This window comes from Rhinatrema bivittatum, chromosome 8 (assembly GCF_901001135.1).
Source record: "Rhinatrema bivittatum chromosome 8, aRhiBiv1.1, whole genome shotgun sequence".
NCBI classification, from domain to species: domain Eukaryota; kingdom Metazoa; phylum Chordata; class Amphibia; order Gymnophiona; family Rhinatrematidae; genus Rhinatrema; species Rhinatrema bivittatum.
Window position 1 is genome coordinate 78,255,628 of NC_042622.1, and position 17,780 is coordinate 78,273,407.

The 17,780-nt window shown below is 46.4% G+C and overlaps 1 protein-coding gene across 2 annotated transcripts in view; it reads left to right on the forward strand.

Annotated features, from left to right (window-relative positions):
- CIZ1 (CDKN1A interacting zinc finger protein 1) overlaps nt 1–17,780 on the forward strand; it is a 190,089-nt gene that overhangs the window by 25,807 nt on the left and 146,502 nt on the right. For both annotated transcript variants that reach the window (XM_029611592.1, XM_029611593.1), the window contains exons 3-4: nt 8,429–8,544; nt 8,927–9,084. In XM_029611592.1, coding sequence (XP_029467452.1) covers nt 8,429–8,544; nt 8,927–9,084 — 274 coding nt within the window. The remainder of the gene's footprint in view (nt 1–8,428; nt 8,545–8,926; nt 9,085–17,780) is intronic.

The window sequence follows — 17,780 nt, forward strand, 5'->3', positions numbered from 1 at the left end:
GGTGCAAGCAACCCAATGTTGCCTCGTGGCGCTCGGCCTGCCCCGCTCCCGCGGAACACAGGACCGGTGGCCATTTTAGGGGCTGCGGATGCCGATGCAGATAGCTTGGCAGGGGGGGGGTGGGGGCTAGCCACCCTTTTTGGCAGATTTTGTTTTCCTGATGCATAAGGCATATTTAGCTAGCCTTATGCCCACAGGGGATCCGGAGCCTACTCCGGGTCGGCCTGGGGGCTGGTTCCTCTCCTCCCATGAAGGTTCCTAGGATGGATCCTCCTTAGGTCTCCCGGATTTGGGTAGTTTGGGGAGGGTCTGGTTCCTGGGACCAGGGAAATACCGTGCTGGCGGATCCGCTTCAGGCGGATACAGATGAAGATTCCGAGCATGTGGCGCTGGTGGAAGGGGATGATCCTTGGGTCCTTAGGCTCTTTTGTAGGGATGAATTGGAGCTGATGATTCCGCATGTCCTCGCGGAGTTGGGCATACCAGCCGGACAGGCGCCTCAGAATCAGGGCACGGTGGATCCTGTGCTGTCTGGTCTTCGCCCCCCGGCTAGGACTTTTCTGTTTCATCCTATGTTGCTTCAGCTGATGTTTCAGGAGTGGGATACTCCAGAAGCTAGCCTTTGCGTAGGTTGAGCTATGGACAAATTGTACTTGCTGCCGGACGACTCTCTTGATCTCCTTAAGGTTCCTAAGGTTGATGCGGCTGTATCGGCAGTCACGAAGCATACCACTATTCTGGTGGTTGGGGTGGCTGCCCTTAAGGACCCCCAGGATCTTAAGCTTGAGGCTCTTCTCAAACGTATCTTCGAGGTGTCAGCTCTTGGGGTTAGAAAAGCTGTTTGCTGTAGTTTGCAGCTAGCAAGTCTCCGGTGGGTATAACAGGTCCTGAGTGCTAGTGATCTTTCCCTGGAAGAAGCGAAGCAGGCGTATGGGGTGGATGCCTTGTACGTTCTCCTTCGTACGTCAATCGCTACTTAAGGGTCCCGAGGTTTTGCATGGAAACTCTGCGCTCAGTCAAGATCGCAGTACAGCCAGGAGAATTCCTCACGGCTTTAGACTTGTCAGAAGCCTACCTGCATATCCCGATCCATCTGGATCATCAGCGCTACCTACGCTTTAAGGTTCTGGGACGCCACTTCCAATTCCGGGCTCTGCCCTTCGGGTTAGCCACGTCGCCGCGGACCTTCACCAAGGTGATCGTAGTGGTAGCAGCGGCGCTCAGACGGGAAGGAATCCTTGTCCATCCCTACCTAGATGATTGGCTGATCAGGGCGAAATCACGAGAGGAGAGCCATCGGGCAACCAACAGAGTGATCGCCCTTCTGGAAAGCCTGGGATGGGTAGTCAACCTAAACAAGAGTTGCCTACAGCCTTCCCAATCTCTGGAATATCTGGGAGTCCAGTTCGACACCCAGGCAGACACAGTCAGTCTCACCACCAAGAGAAGATTAAAACTTCAGACGCGTCTTCAGTCCTTGATGGGAGCCAGTCGGCCCACAGCTTGGGATTACCTGCAGGTTCTCGGTCTCATGGCATCCACCCTGGAAGTGGTACCCTGGGCAAGGGCCCATATGAGACCTCTACAACGCTCCCTGCTCTCTCGATGGAGCTCCATGCATCTACCTCTACCGGCCAGAGTGCGGACTCAGCTACGGTGGTGGTTGCAGTCCAACCACATGAGCCGGGGATCAAGAATATTCTCCCCGACCTGGACCCTGCTCACCACAGATGCCAGCCTACACGGATGGGGAGCACATTGCGAAGAGCTAACCGCCCAAGGGCGGTGGAACAAAGTCGAGTCAGGATGGAACATCAACCGATTAGAGGCATGGGCAGTCCGGCTAGCCTGCCTGCGGTTTGCCCACAGACTTCGAAACAGGCAGGGCGGAACCAGAAGCCAACAGGTATCCTTAGAGATAGCCCCCCTGATGACCTGGGTGGAAGCAAACCTCCAGGACATCTCCGCCGTCCACATCGCCGGGAAGGACAACACCATGGCAGACTTCCTCAGCAGGGAAAGCCTAAACCCGGGAGAATGGAAGCTATCATCCACAGCCTTCAAGATGATAGTGGATCGGTGGGGGACCCCAGACATGGATCTCCTGGCAAACAGATCCAATGCCCAAGTACCCAGATACTTCAGTCGCAGGCGAGATCCGCAGTCACAAGGGATCGACTCACTGGTGTAGACATGACCACCGGGGACCCTCCTATACGCCTTTCCCCCATGGCCCCTGCTGGGCGCAATCATTCACAAGGCGCTGCGACACAGAGGTCTAGTTCTTCTGGTGGCCCCGGACTGGCCAAGAAGACCCTGGTACGCAGACATGAGAAGACTACTGGCAGGGGACCCTCTGCCCCTGCCCCCACACAGGGACCTACTACAACAAGGTCCCATCCTTCACGAGGATCCAACTCAATTCTCTCTTACGGTCTGGCCATTGAGAGGGCCCGACTGAGGAAGAGGGGATACTCGGGGGCAGTAATAGATACCCTCCTCCGAGCACGCAAGTTCTCCACATCGCTAACATATATAAGGATCTGGAGAGTTTTTGAGGCCTGGTGCGAAGATCACAACATCGAACCACACTCCTCTAAAGTCCCAATAATCTTAGAATTCCTACAGAATGGACTCCAGAAGGGCCTGTCCTTCAACTCAATCAAGGTACAGGTGGCAGCGCTGTCATGCTACGGCCCCAGGAACAAGGGCGACAGCATAGCCGCGCACTCAGACATATCAAGATTCCTGAAAGGGGTCAAACACATTCGCCCACCACTAAAGTGGCCAGTGCCCCTGTGGAACCTCAACCTCGTTCTGGAATTCCTAGCGGGACCCGCCTTCAGACCCCTCCGAGGCCTGTCTCTCAGTCTACTAACCCTAAAAATGGTGTTCTTGCTGGCCGTATGCTCGGCCTGCCGCATTTCAGAGCTACAAGCACTGTCCTGCCGTGATCCATTCCTCAGAATCACCCTGGGGACCATCCATCTACACACGGTCCCATCCTTCCTACCCAAAGTGGTCTCACACTTCCACCTCAACCAAACCATTTCATTACCAACCACGGAAGGTGTGAAGAAGGCCGGTCTCTACGCCATTTCGACATCAGCAGACTACTATCCAGATACCTGGAAATGTCAGAAACGGTACGAAAGACTGGCCATCTGTTCGTCCTGCACAGCAGGAAGAAGCAAGGGGAAGCGGTCTCACGGGCAACCATTGCCCGCTGGATCAAAGAAGTCATCAAGGCGGCCTACGTAGAAGCAGGAAAACCACCACCTCTACAGGTCAAGGCCCATTCCACCAGAGCCCAGGCGGTTTCCTGGGCAGAAACCAGAATGCTGTCACCTGCTGAGATCTGCAGGGCGGCAAACGTGGTCCTCCATCCATACCTTCTTCAGATTCTACCATCTGGATGTTCAGGCTCGGAAGGACACAGCATTTGCAAGGGCAATCCTTATTGGACCACGGGCAGCCTCCCACCCAGTTCGGGAGTAGCTTTTATACATTCCATTGGTCCTGAGTCCATCTGCTATACGCTAGGAAATGGAGAAATTACTTACCTGATAATTTTGTTTTCCTTAGTGTAGACGGACTCAGCAGCCCACCCTCGGCTGCCATTATACATGGTCATTCATCATATCAAGGTAAGCCATGCTTTTACTCATCATAGGGCATCCACCGTGCCGGGTTTCGACGCTTTCCGGTTGAGGACATGAAAGTATAAACTCAACAATAATATTACAACGGTAAATAACCAAGCATCACTTCAGGAAATGTTGCTCATGTCCAAAATCACCCATCAGCCATAAGTAGCTGGGGCTAACCTGGGATAGTAACTGCTGCCGAACCTAATCGCAGTCCCCATCAGCCTAGTCCATCTGGTGTTATGGCGGCTTGAGAACGCTGTCTGCGTAGTCTGCCTTTTCCCGATCCTGGTCGATGCCATCTTGGGGCCTGCTCGTTCACTGGAGCTGAAGAGTGAGTCTTCGGGGCTGAAAAGGGCGTCTCCAGGCCTGCTTGTTTAAAGCTCTCCACTGCGTCAGACAGTGATTTTATCCGGTACGTGATTCCTTTCCTCTGAAAAACCAGGGCAAAGGGGAATGCCCAACGATATCGGATATCCTCATTGCGCAATGCCGCGGTGACTTCCCTTAGCTGAAAACGTTTTTGTAAAGTAGACGGAGCCAAGTCATTGTAATTGCTGATATCTAGGTCCTGCCATTTCAGGTGAGGTTGGTCTCTAGCCGCTTTGAGAATATCTTCTTTGACTCGATAATGGTGGAATTTTACAATGATGTCCCAGTGTTGGTTTTCTTTCCGAGGGCCCAACGCCCTGTGCACTCTCTCGAGATCAATAGTAGGGATGCCATTTTCGCCCTCCGCGGAACAGCTCGTGGAAGTTAAAATATACTGGCAGAGTGCTTTAACAGTGGCCATGCAGTTCTTAAAAGCCTCTGATTCTGGAATTCCTCTGATATGGAGGTTCGCTCTCCGCGAGCGATTTTCTAAATCTTCCACCTTTTCAGACAATATCTCTACTTCGGAAGATAGCTGAGACTGTTGTTTGGAGAGCAAATCAGCTTGTATGCCCTGTCCCTCCACCCGGACATCCAAGTCATCGACCCGGTGGCCCAATGCATTCAAATCTTCTCTTACATTAGTTATAGATTTCAAAATTTCTGCTTTGTGGGACTTTAGGTCCGCTCTGAGTTCTATAAACCAGCTGCGCATCTCGGTTCTGGTCGAGAATTCTAGCTGACCTGCTGCACCAGGGAGTTCCTCTAGTTGGGTATCCGATCTAGGCTCCAGCAAAATGTCCGCCGAACACACCGCTTTCTCGGCCTGGTCGTCACTGTCAGCCAGCATCTCTCCGGCTACTTTACTAAAGGCGAACTGCTTCAAATCCAAATTTTTCTTGCGGGTTGTCATCCTCATTTAATCCCACACCTATTGCTCACAAAATCTCTTTCACCGGTACCTTATTGCAGCGGAGGTTACCGTGTAAAGCCGGGGGGTAAGGAGAGCAAAGCAATCAGGCGTCCATTTTGCTGCGCTGCTCGCTAGCGCCGAGAGAGCGGTTTTAAGCGGTGTACCACAAGGATCGGTGTTGGGACCGGTCCTGTTCAATATCTTTGTGAGCGACATTGCGGACGGGATAGAAGGTAAGGTTTGTCTATTTGCGGTAGACACTAAGATCTGCAACAGAGTGGACACACCGGAAGGAGTGGAGAGAATGAGATGGGATTTAAGGAAACTGGAAGAGTGGTCGAAGATATGGCAGCTGAGATTCAATGCCAAGAAGTGCAAAGTCATGCATATGGGGAGTGGAAATCCGAATGAACTGTGGGGGGCTGATGTGCACGGAGCAGGAGAGAGACCTTGGGGTGATAGTGTCTAATGATCTGAAGTCGGCGAAACAATGTGACAAGGCGATAGCAAAAGCCAGAAGAATGCTGGGCTGCATAGAGAGAGGAATATCGAGTAAGAAAAGGGAAGTGATAATCCCCTTGTACAGGTCCTTGGTGACTCCTCACCTGGAGTACTGTGTTCAGTTCTGGAGACCGTATCTACAAAAAGACAGAGACAAGATGGAGGCGGTACAGAGAAGGGCGACCAGAAAGGTGGAGGGTCTTTATCGAATGACTTAAGAGGAGAGATTGAAGAATCTAAATATGTACACCCTGGAAGAAAGGAGGAGTAGGGGTGATACGATTCAAACTTTCAGATACTTGAAAGGTTTTAATGATCCAAAGACAATGACAAACCTTTTCAGTCAGAAAAAAATAAGCAGAACCAGGGGTCACGAGCTGAAGCTCCAGGGAGGAAGACTCAGAACCAATGTCAGGAAGTATTTCTTCACGGAGAGGGTGGTGGATGCCTAGAATGCCCTTCCGGAGGAAGTGGTGAAGACCAGAACTGTGAAGGACTTCAAAGGGGGTGGGATAAACACTGTGGATCCATCAAGTCTAGAGGAAGTGAATGAAGAGGGGGTGGCTCGCGGGATTGAAGGCTATTACCTGGAGATAATACCCTTATTCAATATACATACACACGGTTAATGCGACTCCAACATTGCTCTAAGCTTCAACGGTAAGAGGAAATGTGGAAAAAAAAAAAAGGATTTGCATTCACAAAAAAGTGGGATGTAGCTTGCTTGTTACGGCAGTTACTACTCCCAAACCAAATAAGCCTGATACTTTACTTTCAACGCATAGCCAGCATAGCTCTCTGCTTCAATGGCAGGGGAGAAAGTCTGTTACTTCACTTTCAAAGCATAGCCAGCATAGCTCCCTGCTTCAACGGAGGGGAGAAAGTCTGATACTTCACTTTCAACGCATATCCAGCATAGGTCTCTGCTTCAACGGCAGGGGCAATGTAGAAAAGAGAATCTATATATAGACAACCATCAAGGACTGAATTACATAGTCGAGTAAACAAAAGCATGGGTGTAGCTTGCTTATTGAGGCGGTTACTACCCCTAACAAAGCTACATATTCAATTAGATGCAGTTCCAACACTGCTCTCTACATTAATGGTGGGGTGGAAGGGAAATAGAACTAAAAGGTACTAAGAACCAAGCGTAACAAGTAAGAGGTAAAAAAAAAAAAAAAGAGTGCATAGCTTGCTGGGCAGACTGGATGGGCCGTTTGGTCGTCTTCTGCCGTCGTTTCTATGTTTCTCGCCAGGAGCATAGATATACAGCATCTTTCACAAATTTGCTATCCGGACTGCAGTTGTACTTCTGATAGCTTCAGATTGGCTTTGGAGGCCGTGTTTGCTGATCTACAGAGGCTGATAGTGGACAGTGCTCTCAGTTTGTCATTCAGAACAGATCGATTGCTCCAGGGACCCTTCCACTCAACGATCCGGATCTGTTTTGCCTTATGGTTTGTCTCTTGAGAGGGTTCAGTTGCTGAAGTGTGGTCATTCTTCTGCAGTGATTTCCATTTTGCTCTGGGCCGCAGAGTGTTCTATCTCTCTGGCTTATGTTAGAGTTGGAGACATTCCAAGCCTGGGGTGAGGAGAGGAGTCCTTGCCCTCTCAGGAAGAAATTCCATTCCTTTTGGAATTTCCTGCTGAAAGGTTGGCTTAGAGGCTTGGTCTTTATCATCCTGAAGATTCAGGTAGCAACTCTCACTTGTGATAGAAGGTGAGTCTTTGCGGGAATGGAGGGTCCTGGTTCTTGAAGGGAGTTAACCGTTTTTTGCCTCCCATGCAGTTACAGGTGCCAACGTGGAACCTTAATTTGGTCTTGACTTTGGCGAGTCCCACCTTTCGTCCACTGTGGATGTTCCTTGCAACTACTTACCTTTGCAGGCAGTTTTTTTTCTCATGGCACTGCATTGTGGGCAGCCTCCCTGTTCAGCACATTGGGTTTCCGAGCTGTGAGATCTCCTTGCCATAAGCTGGCTTGTGCGTGACTTCGGGAGTAGTACAGTTTAAGGCTGTGCCTTCCTTCTTTCCAAGAGTGGTTTCGGGCATTTCAGTTGACTCACTCTTTTCCCCTTCCCATACTGGAAGGGGTTAATGATGAGAGTGGGTCTCGTTTTTTGCATGTCTTGGACATCACGTGGCAGATACTTGCAGTTTTCTGGCTCTTTCAGGTAGTCTGATCGATTTGTTTATGCTTCATGGTGGAGAGAAAGGGATCTGACAAAGCAGGTAGCTATAGCTCGGATGCCGAGATTTCTTTCTCTAAGTAACTTACAGCGCATTCTGCTGGAGCTCCGGCAGTATTGTATGCGGAGAGTTGGATATTTTTCTCCTGCTAAAATTTCCCGGGCAGCGACATGATATTTCTTGCACAATTTCCCAAGCATGGGACATTCAGGCTCTGAAGGGCGCAGCCTTCACGCTTGTGGTGTTGTCTGCACTGTGGGCAGGCTCCCTGTTCAGGAGTAGCTTTTGTACAGCCCATTTTGTGGATTGACCTGCCTGAGTGCAGAGGAAGGAGAAACTGCTACTTACCTGATAATTTCCTTTCTTCTAGGAAGGCAGGTCAATCCACAACCTGCCCTTGGCTGCCTTCTTGTTTGTTTGTTTTTTTTCTCCCTTCTTGTGGATGATATAGACTGTTCTGTTCATTTGTTGAAGGACTGGTAAGTGACATAATCAGCCCCTGAGATTAGTGCATGTTAATGCTTTTGGCTGAGTTCTTTGTTCCCAATTGGGTGGAAACATGACTGGCTAACTGTCAATAATCATGTTCTTCTATATCCAGTTTGTTCACAGTTTGGCTTTTCCAGAGAATACTGGTGGGCTGATGGGGTGGGGCTAAATGTCAGTGTCATTAGCTTTTATTCCTTCTCAATCCGCTTGTGTAGATTGACCTGCCTTCCTTAGAGGAAAGGAAATGAGGTAAGTAGTAATTTTCTCCATTTTTAATCGAGTAACTTTTACTCTTATGCCTTTTTTTATTTCACAGGAGTTTGCAAGCAGTGCATCAACAGCAGCTGCTTAATTTACAGGCAACAAGCCAAGCTACTCTACTGAATGCCAATCCCATGCTGCAGCAGGCCCTACTCCTGCAGCACATGCAAGGTACAGTGTGTGAGAGACTTGCGGACACCCAGCCGTGCTGCAGCAGGCTCTTCCCATTCAGCATGTGCAGAGTTCGAGATGCGAGAGACTCGCAGACACCCAGCCGTGCTGCAGCAGGCTCTGCCCATTCAGCATGTGCAGGGTACGAGATGCGAGAGACTCGCAGACACCCAGCCGTGCTGCAGCAGGCTCTGCCCATTCAGCATGTGCAGGGTACGAGATGCGAGAGACTCGCAGACACCCAGCCGTGTTGCAGCAGGCTCTGCTCATTCAGCATATACGGGGTATGTGGTGTGAGAGACAGACACCCAGTCATTCTGCAGCATATCATTCGAGGTGCTGCTTCTGATCTGTACTTAATTACATGGTTTTGTTTCTGCAGGTAATGTACGAGGATTTAATATAAATTCACCAGCCCTGCAACAGATTTTCCCTCTGGCTACAGGACCTTCACTTTTGGGATCCCCTCCTATGGGAATCTCGATGAAGACCCCACGCCTCAGCTTCCCATTCCAACTGCAGAACCGGATGTATCAGAAGGTGAGAGGATTACAGACCCTTGGAGGAAAAGAGGAGTTCCCATTGTTGGTTTTGAATATGTATCTGCGTCTCTGTCAGAGAAGGACTGTGAGTCGTCACTTGTTTAGAGAACTTCCAAATGTTTTATAGAAAGACCCCATGCTCTAGTGCATGGGTAGGCAACTCCAGTCCTGCAGTGCTACAAATGGGTTTGGTTTTCAGGCTATACAAAATGAATATGCATGAGGTATATTTGCATGCACAATCTCCATTGTTTGAAATATTTCATGCATTTTCATTGTGGATGTCCTGAAAACCAAACCTGTTTTGGCACTCCAGGACTAGCATTGCCAACCCTGCTCTAGAGAGTTGTGTGAAGCAAAGTTGCTTTTGTAACTAGTGGTCTCTATGGACAGCAGGATTGATGGTCCCACATGTTGGTGTTCTCTTCATACTCCAGATCAGTCCAGACTCCTAGGTTTTGCATTGTAGAGTATGGAGGCAAGGAACACACTTGAGACAGCTTTCATCGTAGGCAGGAAGAGAAGGGAAAAAGGGTTGAGCCCTCACGAGGCTCTTCCTTTTATTGTACATTCATACAAAGGCAGATGATGTGTCATTATATGATTGGCTACTTTCCCATAGCAACAGACGAGTCCCTACACTATTGGCTTTGGCTCAGGGGGTGTGCACGGATCATTTCATTGGCTGCTGAAATCTATACCTCCTGACTTTGTCCTGCCTCTGACTAGGGAACACCCAGCCCCTCCCCCAGGAATTCAGGGCTAAGCACAAGCCAGAGAAATACATGATGTCAGGTATCCTTTCCTAGGCAGAGAGGCTTAAGCACAAGTGATGCTTTTATTCAGGCAAAGTTCAGGGAGAAGGGAAGTTAAGTGTTTAAACCCTGAAATGGCTTGCTGGCAAGCGCATATTTCCCACATCTCACCCTTTCTGTTTTTGTTTAGGCAGCTCAATAAAGCTTTAGACCCTTACTGAAATCTGTTATGTCTTGGTATGGGCTGGAAATAGGGGAAGGGGGATTATGGAGAGAAGAAAGCTTATTCGGCGTGGTGTGCCAGCCACCGATGAGCTCCTGAATCTCCATATCACCCAGAGCTGGTGCAGGTGGTGTGCCAACGCTGCAGGGCTCATGATTCCCTATTAGGCATCTTACAAGACATCTTTGTATCCGGGCTGAGAGCAAGGTTTCAATATGGATATGAGGTTGGGTATGCACTGAATACAGCATCACAGGCAAACAATTAAGACAATTACAGTAATTATAATAGAAATCACCCTTTTGAGACCAGAAATATCAGGGAGCCAGGACCATAGCCAGTCCCATGGAGAAGTTGGTATTCTGTCTGAAAGTGGTGCATCAGCAACCATGGTTTCTATCTGCTCTATGGTATGTGTGAGGTTTGCTTTATAGTCTGATATGTATACACAGCAATGAGATCCAATTAATGCACAAACACCACCCTTTAAGGCTAAAATGGTTTCTAAGGTATAGCTGTTCTGTAATGCTACTTCTCTAATCTGAGAGACTTCTGTTGTGAGTAGTTTTAATGCATGGACTGTCTGATTAAATATGGCAGTCATCCAGTTAGCTAGGATGTGTAAGTCTCTGTAATTCATATCTGTCCCCATTGGGGGAAACAGGCTTCTAGCTATCTGAGTTTCTGTATACTTTTCTATGGGATTATTTATCGCCTCCCTTTTGTTACGGAGCCTTGCTTTGGGTAAATTTTTGACTGCATAGTATGAGGGGAGGATGTAGCCTAGAGTGCATCTGTCTCTCCATCTTGGGGAAATGTACATATATGCTCTACGCCCACATAACATCCATATGTTTCCTAACAGATTAGTGGACATGTCATTGGTTATCATTTGGGCTATATAACTACAAAAGGTAAATCCTTCATCCCCTCTATACTTTCTGTACCTGCTTGGGTCTCCCACTGCACATCCTGAAATCTGCCAATTGCATACATATGTGGTATAATTATGTAAGTGTTCAGTGATTAATACAAAGGTTCGGTTACAATATGGATATTTCCCACCTGAAGTCCCTTTCCCATCCCCTGTATCATAGTCCCAACAAAGAGCGGCAGTCTCTTGAATACAGCTACCAATGTGTAGTATGGTATTATTAACTGGAGAGTTAATGAAAACACCTCTCTGTAAAGGATAATTAGTCCATACTGTAAGGTTAAATGGTACAGCATGCATCAGTAGTTCTCCGCAGGCTTGGGTTGGCATGTGTGTGCAGATCTAACAGTCTGTTCGATTCAACAGGTGTGAAAAGTTCTGATTCGAGGATGTACATGTTGTCCTGTCAGAGTCCTTGTTCTGAAATCGCCATAGCTGGAGAAATAAGGCAAAGGATGAGGATGCAGAACACAATTGTTAATGAGTTGGCATTCAGGCAAGAAAAGTCGGCTAATAAGTTCTCTGGAGTTTTCTCAAGGCCTTGCTGTTCTAAGAATTGTGCAGATTGGTTGGATAGGGCCTTGATCTGTCCCCAGGTCATGTGGTGCTGCTTTTTGCAAGGAGTCCGGTCTCTGTCCTTCTGAGGGCTGTGGAGGCTCATGGAGAAGTTGGGGATCGGGTCCTGTAGACCTGGACACCTTTCCATCTTTCCACGGCTTGATACCTGTGGAAGCAAGCAGAGAAACATATCCTCGTCCCTTTGATAAGGGGACGGGACCGTACCAGACATTAAATATTCTATACAAAACTGATGGCTGTGGGTGACTAACCCTAGTCCCATAATGATTACTCATGGCTGTGTTCTTAAATTTGATATGTTTAGATGATTTAAAGTAAACCTGTTTAGGGGAAAATCCAGGGGCAATCCCTCCTTTTTAGTTTTTGTATTGTCAAGAGCTCTTAAGGGTATGATTGGCTCTCTCCACAATGGCTTGCCCTATGGTGTTGTAGGGGATGCCAAATAAGTATTTAATGTTCAATTATTGAAAAAACTCATGCAAAGGAATGGCTGCAGTAAATAGAGCCATTATTAGTTTTCATAACAGAGGGTAACCCCATTATCAAGAAAGTTTTTATGCAGTGATCAATTTTCATTCAGTAAAATAGCAATAAGTGTAAATTAATCATTTAAAGGAAAAGTCATTTGCAGTAAGCTGAATCAAATGACAAGTATATTAGACATTACATTAAACATATGTTACACAAGACTGACATATATTCATTCATCCTGCAAATATTCATTCATAGTCTTCTTGACATCAAGACAGGCAACAGATAACACATAATTTGAGCTAAAAATCTTATCAAAAAGTTATCAAAAACAAAATTAGATCAAGGATCAAAAGTCAAAAGGTGTTAGAAAAATGTTAAAATAAACTGCAACGTGTCCATCTTCACATCTCTTCATGGCAGCGTCAATCTGGAAAATATTAAAAACTGGCATACAGCAAAAAATTACTAAGGTAAGGATTAAAGTGAAGTTTTTACCTTTTTTAACCTTGAAGAATCAATTCTATCATTCAATTTAATAAAATCAATTTGGATTTGCAAGAAAAGGTTTGGGAGGGATTGCTTTATATGTAGCAACCTCTGTCAGTAAAAATTTTAAGGTTCAGAATTCTGTATAAATTTTGTGAAAAAGAAAATAAAACTGAAGTGTCCTTAATACAGAAGGTCTGTAGGCCTGAAAAATAAAAACTATTATACAACAGAATTATTAAAACAATAATATAATATAACTTGTAGAATAACATAGCGCCTCCTAGTGGAGACACCATCATTACTTTATAGATTGCAACTATTGTTCCAGGTTGCAATCAATAATACTCTGAGCTTACTTTCAATGTGGAATATCAGAATAGAATTTCTTCTTATAATTATTAGAATAGGAAATTAAACACGCTGTTCGCGCTGCTCTGTCTGCTGCACGCTAAAGTGACTGTAACTACTATTAATCTGTCTGAGTTATAACATATATAAACTAGAGAGAGAAACTGCAGTACTAAGTCCAGTTTTTTTTCTTTTCAAAAGTTCTCCCTCCCTCCCCCATGAGTGGCAAGCAAGAGTTACAGTAAAGGGGGGGAGGAGCAGTGTTTCTCAAAAGAAAAGAACTGCACCCAAGGAATTAATCCTTCAGTCAATAGGAACTGAAAGATAGTTTTGTTTAACAATAGATAACATCAACCACAGACAATGGCTGGCCGAGGATTTGCTGATTCCTTGCAGACAGATACTATTTTAATTTACTTTAGGGAGAATCACAGTAAAAATATAAGTTCTGTACGCTAGCAATTCAAACTATAAACTTAAATCTCAGAGAAATGGAGTCATTTTAAATGTGAGCCAAATAAACTTTGCAAAAGGGAAACTTTCACATGTAATTTACACAGAATTGTTCAAATTTCAGTACAGTTTTAACATAAGGCTGTGCATACACTTTGTGGGGGAAAATACTCTCAAAGTATGCAGACTTTCTGTAACTGAATTCAAAGACTAATAGAAACCATTTTTTCCAAGTTTGTACTGTTTGTTAAGAGAAACCATTTTTTTTTTTCATAGTGATATTTTCTTTGCTTGTAACGCAGGAGTCTAATTAAATCCTTTTTTTCATATTGATATTTTCTTTGTTTGTAACGCAGGAGTCTAATTAAATCCTTTTTTTCATATTGATATTTTCTTTGCTTGTAACGCAGGAGTGCAGCTGCCTGGCCCAAGGTCTTATACGCTGATTTCTTTGAAGACCTGTGGGCATAGCCACTGCTCATGGCACTCAACTCTATTGCTGCCACACCTAGTTCTTTGTTTCTTTCTGTAATGGGAAAGGCTTGAATCCCTTTCAATAATTCCTCTCTTGTGAGATTTCCATGTTCTAGGTGAAATCCCAATCTGACCGCGGCACATAAATTGTTACCGGGAGCAGTGGTTTGAGATGGTAATTTACCTGGACAAATTGATGATGCAGAATCAATGACTGTCTCAGGCAATGGCAAATGGGTGTACAGGGAGTGGTTGGTGGGGGAAAGGGGTTGCAGGCAAGATGGAGGAAGGCTAGTTTTTCTGACCTCAGTATTTTCAGTTTCCTGGGGCCTTTTCTCTGAGATGGACGCAGAGGAAGCCACAGGAGCCATGTGAGTGTGTGTCCCCAGATGTTCTATCTCATTTTCTGTCCCCCTTTGTTCATGGTTCTTTTCTGTGATGGGGAAGGCTTGAAGTCCTAATAATTCTTCTCCTGTAAAGTTTTCTTTCTGCGGTTTCTGCTGAAATTCAATGCTAATCGCCCCACCCAGGCCAGGTAGTGGCTCAATTGTTCTCAAGGGTTGCTTTTCTAAAGAAATGGGGAAGGTGTGAATGGGTGTGGGTATGGAGAGCTGATACAAAGAATTTGCTGTCTCTGAGGGAGACTGAGCATAAGATGGGGGAAGGGTATTCTGATTGAGTCTGCCTGCTTCTAAAAGCACATGGTTTGAAACTGCTGTCTTTAAACTTTTTTTTTCTATGTGTTCGATGGCCTCTGTACATTTTTGCCAGATTAATCTTTGCTTTATGGGAGCTCTGGGAGCCATATGAAGACAATTGCCGATTGAAATCCATTCCTGGGTATTTAGAGTTCCAGCCTGTGAATACCAAGGGCAACGGCAAGCTATTTCACTTATTAATTTTTCTAAGTCCCCCAGGCTGACTTGCGCTATTTTTTTTCTGGTGATGAAATAATGATTATTGATGATTTGCTGCAGCTCCCTGGCATGTAGCCTCTGCTGTACAGTCAAATCATTGCCCATGCTCACGAGTGTGGGGAACAAACTTGCTGAGAAATACTTTAAAAATTACTAAGAAGTACTTTTTTTTTAAATATATTACAATTGCAAATCTGTTGAACGGTACGTACCTTGGCTATGACCAGCCGAAATGAGCATGGAGTTTATCATCACTGTCGGGCTCACCAGATGTAGAGTATGGAGGCAAGGAACACACTTGAGACAGCTTTCATCGTAGGCAGGAAGAGAAGGGAAAAAGGGTTGAGCCCTCACGAGGCTCTTCCTTTTATTGTACATTCATACAAAGGCAGATGATGTGTCATTACATGATTGGCTACTTTCCCATAGCAACAGACGAGTCCCTACACTATTGGCTTTGGCTCAGGGGGTGTGCACGGATCATTTCATTGGCTGCTGAAATCTATACCTCCTGACTTTGTCCTGCCTCTGACTAGGGAACACCCAGCCCCTCCCCCAGGAATTCAGGGCTAAGCACAAGCCAGAGAAATACATGATGTCAGGTATCCTTTCCTAGGCAGAGAGGCTTAAGCACAAGTGATGCTTTTATTCAGGCAAAGTTCAGGGAGAAGGGAAGTTAAGTGTTTAAACCCTGAAATGGCTTGCTGGCAAGCGCATATTTCCCACATTGCATCCCTGCCAGCAGATGGAGACAGAGAAAGTTTCACTGACACTGTTACATAACATAGTGTGCTACCTGCAGTCCCTCAGTATTTCTCTGACTCCAGCAGATGGTAGATGGTGTAAAACCTGCAGTCTGGAGTTGATTTAAAAAGTAAAATTAAGAGGAAAAGATTTACTGGATCCTCCCAGGGGGATTGCTAGGTCCTGGTGGGACCATCCTCCCCTGATTTGAGATGGACTAGCAGGAGGGTTAGTGATCCTTTTTGGTAGCTCAATCTGGAGTTCTGTGGAGTGTACATCTGATTGTCAAGATTCCTCGCCCTCCATGAAGCAGCATTGAGATTTGCTGACAACTCTGCATCTTCAAGCCCAGTGGAGCAGGGAAGTGTATCCCCTCTTTTATTTTTCTGGCCAAAGTTTATTTAAAAAAAAAAAAAAGTTAGTGGCTGACTTGCAGGTACCTGATCGGCAGTGTCTGTTCATTGCAGCAATCAGGATGCAGAACTGTTCATTGGCTGCCCTTCTTTTTTTTTGTCAGGCTGCGTGTGGTGGTGTGCGGCCCTGGACCACATGGCAATGGCGCACGGCAAGGCATACTGCTATTGTGGGGAATCACGCTCATGGCTGAATCGTGCTGGCTTGAGCTCCAGCCTTGTTAGATGTGCTATATGTTCCTCTCATGCTTACTAAGTCTGATGTAACTATAACTATCTTTAATTGATTATTACCTGTAATAGTAAAAGTTCCATGCTTTTATCTATAATCCATACAAAGTTCGCCTTGTTATTTGCACCCACATGTTTGATGTAATTTCCAACTTTAGTTTTCTGTAAACCGACGCGATATGTACTAGTACATGAACATCAGTATATAAAAACCTTTAAATAAATATTTCCCTGTAAGTACCCGGATCAGTCCAGACTGCTGGGTTATGCCTCCTTTCCAGCAGATGGAGACAGAAAAATTTGAAGGGCACCCCTCTTAACATGGTGTGCCACCTGCGGCCCTTCAGTATTTCTCTGTCTCCAGCAGATGAAGGCTTCGATGGAGGAAGCAGGGGTATTCCCTTCTCAGTTGTCACCGGCTATACCTGGCCCCGGGGAGGAGCATGGAGGGTCTCTGATTCTGAGGTTTTTGCCCAGGCATTTTCTGCAGATTTTGTTTACTCTTGCATAAGGCGTATTTAGCAGCAGGAGATATGCACCTTCTGTCCCTGTCTTGGTCCACTATTGATCCTTGACTAGTGAAGAGATCCATGCAGGTGAAAAGAAAGCGATCGAGTGTTTGGCGTATTTTGGGTCTTTCCTCTTCTGTCATGCAGGTTGCCCTGAGGGGGATACTGAGGACTCTGAGGACACTGATGCTGCGACAGGGGATTCCCTGGGAGCAGATCTGGTGTCTGATGGGGCAAATCCAGGCAAGGAATCTGAGGATGTTCTGGTGGCCAAAGGGGATGACCCAAGGTGGTGTACCTTTTTTGCAGAGAAGAGCTCTAGCTTTGATTCTGCATGCGCTTCAGGAGCTGGGAATCAAGGTTTCGCAAGAAGAGGCTGACCTGGAGGGAGCAGATCCCATGTTGGACGGATTGCAGGATCCAGCGAAAGCCTTTCCCTTCATAAGTCAGTAAAAAGGTTGGGAGTTCGGGAGTGGGACACTGCAGAGTCCAGCTTAAGAGTTGGCAGAGCTATGGCGACGTTTTATCCATTGCCGGAGGAGATGTTGGAGCTGTTGGCTCTTCCTAAGGTTGATGCTTCAGTGTCTGCGGTAACCAAGAAGACCACCATTCCGGTGGCAGAGTCTGCTGCTTTAAGAGATATACAAGATCACAAGTTGGAGGCTTACCTCAAGAGAATCTGAGGTCTTAGTCCTGGCATCAGGGCTGTGATTTGCAGCAGTTTTATGCAGAGGGCATGTCTGCATTGGGTTCAGCAGTTGCAGGAGATGCAGGCTACGTTAGTGGCAGCAGCAAAACAAGCTAAGCATTTAGAAGCAGCTGTGGCATATGGGACAGATGCCTCATATGTCCTGATCAGGACATCTTCCAGGATTATGATGTCTGTAGTGCCAGCCAGAAGATTACTGTGGTCATGAAACTGATCGATAGATGTTTGGTCCAAATCTCAGCTGGGAGCCTTTCCATTTAAGGGCAAGCTCTTGTTCGAGGAGGACTTGGGATAATGAAGCATCTGGAAGAGTCTAAAGTGTACAAGTTACCAGAGAACAAACCAAAAGGCAGAGGATTTTTTTCTGCTTGTGCACAGTTTTGAGACAATAAAAGGTTTCACCAAACGGGGGGGCGCGCTGACGTCACCAGCGGGAATGGTC